At 54.5% G+C, this 10,325-nt stretch overlaps 1 protein-coding gene across 1 annotated transcript in view; it reads right to left on the bottom strand.

Moving 5' to 3' along the window:
• MTUS2 (microtubule associated scaffold protein 2) overlaps positions 1–10,325 on the bottom strand; it is a 378,633-nt gene continuing 368,308 nt past the window's right edge. The window contains 3 exon segments of the mRNA XM_045466800.1: positions 1–2,869; positions 7,118–7,215; positions 9,740–9,859. Of these exon segments, the coding sequence (XP_045322756.1) occupies positions 2,656–2,869; positions 7,118–7,215; positions 9,740–9,859 (432 nt within the window). The 3' untranslated portion in view covers positions 1–2,655.

Here is a 10,325-nt window from a genome sequence, read left to right as displayed (position 1 = left end):
TCCCTCAAGTTAATTTTAATATGCTTCAAACACAAATATGCAACACAGAAACTGGAGGGGCCAGATAAATAGCGTGTGGCCCCATCAAATAGCAAGTGTGCCAGCCCGTCAGCCCCCTCCCCTCCCCTGACACCGCACCCCCCCCCCCCAGAACCTCATCCCACTTGTGGTGGGCGGGGGTGGGTGCAAGGGCACGGACATGTCTCCCGAACACCGGGAAGAGGCTGGTGAGGTTTGGTGGGTATGAGGCAGGCGGGGAAGGCTGCAGCATCCGTATGTGGAAACCATTCCAGCCTGGGAGGGGGCGCCAGGGAGACTTCCATGTCAGAGGTCCAAGTCCTAACGGGGTGGGAGGGATGGGGTCGGGGGAGGGGGGGGACGGGGCACAGCGGCTGCCGCCCCCCACGTTTCAGGATAGGAGCGACACGTGACGGGCGTCCACGATGAAGGAAGGAGGCCAGAGCAACGTGGGAATTCGCTCAAGTACCCGAGGTCGGGGCTGGTTAGGGCAAAGCTCTAGTCCACCTAGCGAGGGATTACTTAGTTCTAACGTCTCTACAACTTTGCAATAGGCTACCACGCCGTCCGTCGCACGTTCTAATGTAACACTGAAACGCGTATTGCCGTGTAACTGCGTTTAGCAGGTGTGATGGAAGCAGTTCCTGACTGGCAGCGCGGGGCTGCTGAGCCGTCCTCTGCAGGTGGCGCCTGCTAATAGAATAAATCATTGTGTCTTTCATCAACGTGGCAGGATCTACTCTAACGGAATGCCCAACTCAATATCACAACATCATGCAGAGCCACCAAAGGAAAAGAGAAATGTTTCTTCAATGGGGATCCATCGTGTGGGTCTCTAGGATGGGCAGAGACCCTTGGAGGTTTGCGAGAAATGAGATGTAGCCGAGGCCGGCCAGCCTCGACTCACGCAAGGACCGCCGATGGGCCTATCTTCAGGCTGGCCGCGTGCGTGCCGAGCAGGTCCCCCCACCCCCACCCCGCAGGCCATTTCTTCCCGGCCCGGAGCATCCCTGCGTGAGTCTGCTGGCCTGGGGCAGGCTCAGAGGCAGCCCTGTGCTCGGGACGATTTTGAGGGGCCATCGGGAGAAAGCGCAGGGTCTTTGTCACCAACGGGAACCAAAGGCATCACTGCCGTCACCGTATCGACCATCAAAACTACGTCTTTCTTTGTGTATTCTGCTCCTATACCTCCATAGCACTTACGGGGACAGCTTGCACGGTCTAAGTCTACCGATTCCGAGATGCATGCCAGTCCAGGAGCCAGGACCGCTGGCTGGCGGTTTCAGTGGGCTCCTCCATTGGGAAGAACCTCCTGGGCCTAAGAAGGGACCGCCGTCGGCTGTGGTACTGCTTGGTCGTCCGGCAGAAAACACGCCTGGCTTTGCGGGAGGTCATGTGATGGTCTAGCACAGCTTGGAACGGATCCCCCAGGATGGAAGGGCTGGCTTTCTGGAAGCTCCTGCCAGAACCCCTGAGCCACCTCAACGAACAGTGAGGGGGTTGAGTTACAGAACCGAAGGTTGCCTATGACGTGGGGGCCCGGGGTCCCGTTTCGGTGGGTTGACCCTTTATGGAATCGCGTGAGAGCAAACGACACGGGGTGCCAGAGGACGCTTTCCTACTCTGTGCTCAGTCAAGATACAGATCGTACTAGCGGTTCTCCTTCCTGAGGATGGAGTGCGGATGGTCTTGGCCAACTCCAAGGCCATCCTCCCCCTCACGCTAGAAGGCCAGGCTCTTCCACATTTTCCCAAGGGGGCAAGAGCGTGACGACGGATTCCAAGATGCCGCTTGGGTAAAAAGCAAAACTCGTGTTTACGAGACTGTAGATGAGCCACTGTCATGAGTGCCGTCCACGAGAAAAGCCAAACCCCCGAGGGGCTCCCCCCCACCCCAACCCTTCGCCACTCACGACAGGAGTAGTAATAGAACTTGTGAATGGGATAATAGTGACCTCACATCATGTTGACTACGAAGCTGACTGTTCCGAAGGCAGTTACCGTTCACAGATCGCTGGTGTTTGTGTTAGAGGACCACTTGGTGGTAGGTTGCAAGGTGCTTCTTCTCTGTATCTTTTTTTTTTTTTTTCCTTTTTCTATTTTGGGTAGAAATATTCCTGGGAAGCTAGATAGAAATGCATTTTCATTTCCCAATAATTCTTAGGCACAAGTTAGAAAACTGCTGACCTTCACCAAAATATGTCAGCACTTCGTGTTATAAAAAATGCAATTCAGAACCGCTGCATGTGTATATACGTGTATCTAAATATACACACAGGTCGGTGCAGTACACAATGATTATTCAATGTATATTCAAAACTGAGCTATTTGTAACTAACCTGAAATTCTGCAGTGGAAGTTCATTGCTCGGCAACAACTGGAGTTTCTTTCTTTCTTTTGGCTCTAACTACGGTCAAACGTTTGCACATCAGACACTACCGTTTACGCTTTCCTAAGTGCCAATGCCAGGACAGTCTTACACGAGGATCGGAAGAGGACTTGGCTTAGAATGCAGCGAGGCAGCTACTGAGCATGCGTGCAGGGCCAGCCCCGGGCCGGCCCCTGGTCAATTCTCCCTCCAGGTAGGAGCCCCGGGTGGACAGGAGCCACGGCTCCCGCAGGCGGCGTGGCGGCGGCGTCATCTGGGCGTCGTGCTGACTCTGGCGGGAGAGGAGGGCCCCGAGGAGGAGCCGCGGTAAACAGGGGATGTGGGGGACAGTTTAACCGGGCTGGTCGGGTCCCCGGTTTGGAGCTTCCAAAGCAGCTCTTCGTTGGTTCGGCTCAGTCTCTTCTTCTCCTGGGTTTCTTTCTCCACGTATTCCTGGAGATTGGCATTTTCCTCCGACAGTTGTCTGCGGGAAGAGAGTAAGAAACGATCAAGTAGCGGTCACGCCGGAAGGCACCTACCTTGAGATCCGCCAGGCCAGTGGGTTTGAGGCAAGCGAGGGGGCTGTACGTGGGGGGACAGGGACAAGGGGGACCACGGTGACCTAGAACCTCGGGTTGAAACGTGAGTTCCGCTCATCCCACGGACACGTCTGTTCCCAGAGTCTCTCCGTCGACACCCGGTCGGCTCCCAGTCCCTCTGCCCGGTCAGGGGGAGGCGCTGGCTGTCCGGCGGACAGAGCAGATGCCAAGGCAGAAGAGGACGGGAGAGGAGTGGGGGGCTGGTGTGGGTGTGCCGCCCAGGAGGCTCACAGACAGTGGCGACCGACAAGGACAGCCCAGGGACGGTGCTGTCGGCCTCGGGGCAAATCTCGGCCTCCCCGCCCCTGGCCTGGGTCTCCAGGAGAGCAACCTGCCTTCCCTTGCTGCAAACGCTCGGTGCGTCGGCCTGCCTGCTGGGCTAGGCGCCCTCGAGGACAGGGGCCACAGCCTTCTTCTCTGAGTCCCCGGCGTCCAGCCTGGGGCCCGGCCACAGCAGACGCTCCGTGAACGTCTGCTGACGAGGGACGCCTGATGAAGAATGAATGGATGCGGTCTGTGCCGTCTGCCAGGAAGTGTGAGTTGCTTGCTTTGTGGCATTAAAAACTGACGGTGCCTTTGAGGACCTGACCGGGATAAGGACCCAGGTGTTTTGCAGCTGGCTGGACTGAGCCTGGGAAGTCACCTCGCTCGCGTAAGGCCCGGACCTGTTCTTTGGACGGGGGTGCCTTTGTGATTTGCAGGGGAGGCACGGGGTTGCCCGGGCGGGGAGGAGGCTCTGGCTCCCCCCACCCCCGCCCCTCCCCTGCTCAGGCTGTCAGCAGTGGGGTCTTGCTGCCCCTGCTGGAGGGGAGGTCACAGACCTGCTCCCTGCACAGTCTCCCCCGTGAGCTTCTGCGGTGGTAATGAAATGCCAGCACCAGGAGCTCAGCTGTGGACGCTGTGTGTGCGTGCGTGCGTGTGTGTGTGTTTCGTGTGTTCTTTTATTTTATTGTATTGTTTAATGTTTTTATTTTTGAGGCAGAGAGAGAGCGTGAGCAGGGGAGGGGCAGAGAGGGAGGGAGACACAGGATCCGAAGCAGGCTCCGGGCTCTGAGCCGTCGGCACAGAGCCCGACGCGGGGCTAGAACCCACGGAGGGCGAGATCATGACCTGAGCCGAAGTCGGACGCTCAACCGACTGAGCCACCCAGGCGCCCCGATGTTTCGTGCGTACTGACTGTTCTGTCCACCAGCCAGACACTCCCCTGTCCCCCTCCCTCTCCTTGGGCCTCCCTGTTCCCCAGGACACGCCAGTATTGAAATTAGACCAGAGAATGACCCTACAACGGCCTCTAAGTGTCCAAGCGAAAGGGAGAGTAACACATTTCTCACTTGAAGTCAAAAGGGTAGCGAGGAAGGCACGTTGAAAGCCTCGACAGGCTGAGAGCTGGGGCCTCTTGTGTCAAATGGGCAGCCAAGTTGTGAGTGCAAAGGGAGGGTTCTTGAAGGGACGTTAGAAGTGCCACCCCAGCGAACACACAAACGATAGGAAAGTGAAATGGCCTTCTTGCTGATGCGGAGAAAGTGTGGGTGGTCCGAATGAAAGATCAAACCGGCCGCAGCATCCCCTTAAGCCAAAGCCTACTCCAGAGCAAGGCCCTAACTCTCTTCAATTCTGTGAGGGCTGAGAGAGGTGAGGAAGCCGCAGAGGAAAAGTGTGAGGCTAACTGAAGTGGGTTCATGAGGCTTATGAAGGAAGCCATCTCCATAAGTTCACCTAGAAGTTCAAGGTGAAGCAGCAAGTGTTGGTGCAGCAAGTTACCCAGAAGGTCTGGCTAAGATAATTCAGGAAGGTGGCTACACTGCACAACAGGTTTTCAGTGTAGACAAAAGAGCCTTCTGTTGGCAGAAGATGCCATCGAGGACTTTCACAGCCAGAGAGGGGAAGTCAGTGCCTGGCTTCAAAGCTTCAAAGAACAGATGCCGTGCTCGTAAGAGGCTAACGCAGCTGACGACCCAAGTTGAAGCCAGCGCTCACGGACCGTCCCGAAAATCCTGGGGCCCTTCAGAATCGTGCTAAATCCACTCTGTGCTTTATAAATGGAACAGCAAAGCCTGGATGACAGCACATCTGTTTACAACACGGTTTACTGAATATTTGGAGCCCACTATTGAGATCTGCCCCTCAGAAAAATGATTCCTTTCGGGCGCCTGGGTGGCGCAGTCGGTTAAGCGTCCGACTTCAGCCAGGTCACGATCTCGCGGTCCGTGAGTTCGAGCCCCGCGTCGGGCTCTGGGCTGATGGCTCAGAGCCTGGAGCCTGTTTCCGATTCTGTGTCTCCCTCTCTCTCTGCCCCTCCCCCGTTCATGCTCTGTCTCTCGCTGTCCCAAAAAATAAAATAAACGTTGAAAAAAAAATTAAAAAAAAAAAAAAAAGAAAAATGATTCCTTTCAAAATACTACTGCTCGTTGACAATGTGCTTGGTCACCCAAGAGCTCTGATGGAGATGTCGAACAAGATTAATGTTGTTTCCGTGCCTGCTACCACAACATCCATTCTGCAGCCCATGGATCAAGAAGTAATTTTGACTTTCAAGTCTTATTCTTGAAGAAATGCGTTTGGTAAGCCTCTAGCTGCCATAGGGAGTGATTCCTCTGACAGATCTGGGCAAAATCGGTTGAAAACCTTCTGGAAAGGATTCACCATTCTAGATGTCATTAAGAACATTCACGAGTCATGGGAAGGGGTGAAAATGTCAAGATTTGCAGGCGTTTGGAAGAAGTTGATTCCCACCCTCGGGATGACTTTGGGGGGTTCAGGATGTCAGTGGAGGTAGTCGCTGCGGATGTGGTGGAAACAGCGAGAGAACCAGAACTACAAGAGGGGCCTGAAGGTGGATGGCGTTGCCGCGATCTCGTGATAGGACGTGATCGGGTGAGGACTGCTTCTCGAGGCTGAGCAAGGAACGTGGTTTCTCAAGATGGACTCTGCTCCTGCTGAAGATGCTGTGAAGCTTGTTGAAGAGACAAGGGATTTGGAATATTACACAAACTTGGTAGATAAAGCAGCAGCAGGATTTGAGAGGACTACCTCCAGTTTTGAAAGAAGTTCTCCTGTAGGTGAAATGCTATCAAACAGCATCACAGGCTACAGAGCAGTCGTTCGTGAAAGGAAGAGTCCATCAAGGAGGCAAAATTCACTGTCGTCTTAAGAAACTGCCACGGCCACCCCAGCCTCCAGGAAGCCCACCCTGATCGGTCAGCAGCTATCAACACTGAGGCAAGACCCTCCACCAGCAAAAAGATTCTGACTCACTGAAACTTTAGATGATGGTTTGCATTTTTTGGCAATAAAGTATTTTTAAGGTAAGGCATGTCCGTTGGGTTTTTAGACGCAATGGTATTTCACACTTAACAGATTACAGGAGAGTGTAAACTTCCCTTTTATACGGACTGGGAAACCACTCATTTGGGGAAAATTCATTTGACTGCTTCCCTGCGACACTTGCTGTCTTGGGGTGGTCTGGAACTGAAACTACAGTATCTCCGAGGTATGCCTATAACCTCCCGCTGGCCGACCGAGCCTCAACCCTGCTTTACTCCACATCCTTCCTTGAGAGTTGGAGCACCTCCAAGCAGGGAACTGAGATGGAAACGCTATTACCCAGAATAGCTAGCCGCATTCGGCTACACGGCTTCCCTCTGGCTTCTGCACCCCCCGCTGTCCGCTGTCCGGGCCGGCCCAGGAGAACGGCTCAGCGGCCGAGGGCCCCCCACGGGTCTGCCCAGCTCGGCTGACGCAGCTCAGGGGCTGCTTAGGTGGTTCTTCTCTTTTGCCTGGGGACGCTCAGCTGGCAGGTCTCCCCAAAACGCCCAGAAAGGAAGCTTCCACCTCCCAGCTGCGTTGGGAGACCCCTGCCACGCATCTCTGCCGATTTCGCTCGTTTCCCCCAAGGTGGGGACAACCGAGATGCAGACCCAGGGCACAGGCCCGGTGGCATACGTGGTGGTGTGTTTTGTCCTTCTCTTCATACGAGAAAGGCCGAGAGCCTGCGTGGGGAAGGCCTCGCAGCTCGGAGGAGTGAGGCAAATTGGATGCTGGGACAAAAACAGAGCCCTCCAAGAAGTGCTAGGGCAAAGCCACTTTGTAGGTGACACATGCTTTAGGAAGCTCACACAGCCGGGCCCCCCTACCTTGTGACAACGGTGTTCTGGTCGATCCTTGCTTTGAGGTCTTCGTTCTGCTGCTGGAGAACCTGGATCTTTTCTTCTAGAATAATGTTCTTTTCCGCCTATAAAAGACGCAGTGTTAAGAGGTTCTCAGCAAGGCTTCTGGGCTTTGGTTGTCAAGAACAGTGCTTGGCAGACTGCAGTTTGCGATGCCTTAGTGATTACAGAATCAAGTCAGAGGGATGTGAGCAGCCTGTGTCTTTTAAACAGAACAGGACAGAAAATACCAGAGTGCAAACCATACGTAGTAATAAAACTATTATTGTTACACATATTTTAGATATAAACATTTTTTTACCTCTACTGTGCACGTGTGTGCGTACATCGGGTTCCCGTGTAGAATACATTTCTCGTGGGGAGTGTCCCTGTTGTCAGAGGGGAGCTGCGAACACCGCTGGGACCTAGGGTGGCTGACGGGTCCCCGGGTTCTTCCTGACGGGTCAACTGCCCTACATCACAATCCCTGGCCCGGCGTGTTTGCACACTATGACATTCTGAATTAACGGAGGGGTGGGAATACAAATAGCGAGGACGCATTTTTTCCTTCTGAGGGTATGGGCAGCCAGGAACCCAAAGCCCGACACTGGCTCAGTACACTGTCAGAAACTAATGCCATCGATGGTTGGTATCACCCTGCAACTTACGCCTTTTTCTCTGTCCGTGTGTCCCCCCAGGGCCCTGCTGAAGTACAGTTCCATTCTAAGAGAAATTCAGAGGTAAATTTTGTTTTGAAAAGAAAATGACAAATTCACCGCTGGGTAGTTGATCTCGGAAGAGAACTGTCACCCTCCCACGAACAGGGCTGGGAGTCAGAGCCAACGGGCCGGGCTCTGTCATAGCTCTTTAGTCAGGCCCTTGCCTTCAGCCTGCACCTGTGCTCCCAAGGAATGGGAAGTGACTAAATTGGTCTTTTTTTTTTTTTTTTTAATGCTGAAAGGTTTCTGCAAGGAGAAGTCAGGCATGCTGGCAGAATGCCTGGCACATGGCTAAGAACAGCCAAATAAACCCCGAGGCTCGTGGGTGACCAGACAACTGAATGCGGATGGCCCAGCCTGGGGGCGGAGGGTCGTGGGTCTCCGCGTGAGCCGGGCTGCATGGCACGGCTCGGAAGGGCAGGGCTCTGACATTGCTGGGAAGCTCCACGTGGTCACCATCGCCCAGGATGCTGGCTATGGACAGTCACACCCCAGTCTGCCCCCATCCTACACCATACAGCGAGAGACGCCTCACAAAGCAGAGGTGCTAGAAAGAGAGGACATGACGGCCGAATACGGCACGTGGTCCTAGATCAGCCCCTGGCGTGGGAAAAGCAGCGGCAAGGGATATCTCAGAGACAAACAGGGACAAACGTTCAAAGGTAAGATGAGATGATCCATCCCCGAGATGGCAAGTTAAAGGTCTGCTCGCTGGAAGAGAGCAGGATACGACCATCTGCACGTGGGGGGGGGGGGGGCGGGGCACACCGTACAGAGCAAAAACTCTGGAAAGCGTTAGCCGTGGTTGGACAGATATCTTAATCTCCTTATTTGCGTCTGTCTTATAATTTTTTATAATGCCCGTATTTTCTTTCGACAGCGTCAAAGTTAATTTTGAATATAGCAATCAAAAAGGAAGAACAGCGATCTGAGACCCCCGAGGCCAACCTCCACCTCCAGACGGTGTCTCCTTGGAAGCAGGCTGCTCTGCTTAGTGACTCTGACGACTGTCTCCAGCTTCAGCCCTTGTATGACCCTTGTGCCTGCAGGGGAGGGGAGTGAGCTCTGGGGCGCTCTGTTTCTCCAGCGGGCCCCTTTGCCAGTTCCATGGCAACCGGGCTGAAGGGGAAGGCAGAGGGCCGCGAGGGCAGGGACGGGAGCCCTGGGGCCACTTACGGGCTCTGGGTGAGATACACCCCCTTCCTATACGTCTGCATATACGTCTGTGAAATGAGGCTCCTGACAACACCCCCTTCAGTGGATCGCTCCAGTGGGTGGAAGAACCAACATATGGAAAGTGCTCTGCTCAGTCTGGCCACCCATCCCCCCAGGGAGGAGGGAGGAAGCAGCACTCCCCCAGGGCAGGAAGGCCGGATGGGGGGCTGGAGACAGGCCATCAGGAGGGCTCCCAGTTGCACAGAATGAAGCCACTTCAGTTCCCTTATTAGAACTCCTGGCTTCCCAGGGGCGCCTGGGTGGCTCTGACGGTTGAGCGTCCGACTTCGGCTCAGGGTATATGATCTCGCGGTTTGTGAGTTTGAGCCCCAAGTCGGGCTCACCGCTCTCAGCGCAGAGCCTGCTTTGGATTCTCTGTTCCCCTCTCTCTCTGCCCCTGCCCGCCCCCTCAAAAAGAAAATACATATTTACATATACATATGTACACACACACACACACACACACACACACACACACACACACACACATATATATATTAAATAAAAGAAACTCCTGGCTTCCTAAGAAAGGCCTGGAGACCAACCGTGGCATTTCTGCTCAGGTGTAAGCAATGGACAGGGAAGGGTCCACCGTCTGCAGGCTGTGAATCCATGATGCCAGTAAGGCATATCGTTCAGGTGACTGGAACTCTCCCAAGGACGCAGGCCGACTCACCAGTTTTTCTAGCTCAATGATCTTCTTTTCCTGCTGGTGTATTTGCTGATTCTTCATCTCTAATACCTGCTTCAAACTCTTCATGTCTTCTTCCAAGTGCTGATAGGGAGCCAGTGCAATCTACAACGGCAGAGAGCGAGAGCCGGTCACCAGAGGTCCCAGCACAGCCCAGTATGCACCGGTGCCGTGAATCCGGTTAAATCTGGCCTTCCATAACAAGCTTCCCAGGAGGCCCCGGAGTGTCAGCATGGGCACATTCACGGCCTTCCCTGATACAGACGCCCGCTGCTCTCCCCCTGGAAATGCCACGAGAGACCCAGCGCCCCGGGGAATGAGAGAGGTAAGGCCATCATCCACTGACCAGCCCGGAGGCTGGGATGGCTGGAGGCTGCCAGCCCGTCCCCCAAAGGGAGCTCATGGAGGAAAAAGAGCAAACTCGACATTGACTTTTAACATTGGCCCGGACCACTTCATTCAGCAGACAGGCCAGGAGTCACAGGTCTCCCCTGTGTCCACGGGGAGTTGGGGGCGTGTGTGAGGGAGGGATTCTTGCATAGGAAGTGAGCAAAGTGGTTCTGAAGGCAGA

This window comes from Leopardus geoffroyi, chromosome A1 (assembly GCF_018350155.1).
Source record: "Leopardus geoffroyi isolate Oge1 chromosome A1, O.geoffroyi_Oge1_pat1.0, whole genome shotgun sequence".
Classification (NCBI taxonomy): Eukaryota; Metazoa; Chordata; class Mammalia; order Carnivora; family Felidae; genus Leopardus; species Leopardus geoffroyi.
Note: the sequence above shows the minus strand (reverse complement) of the source record. Positions and strands in the feature narration are given on the sequence as shown.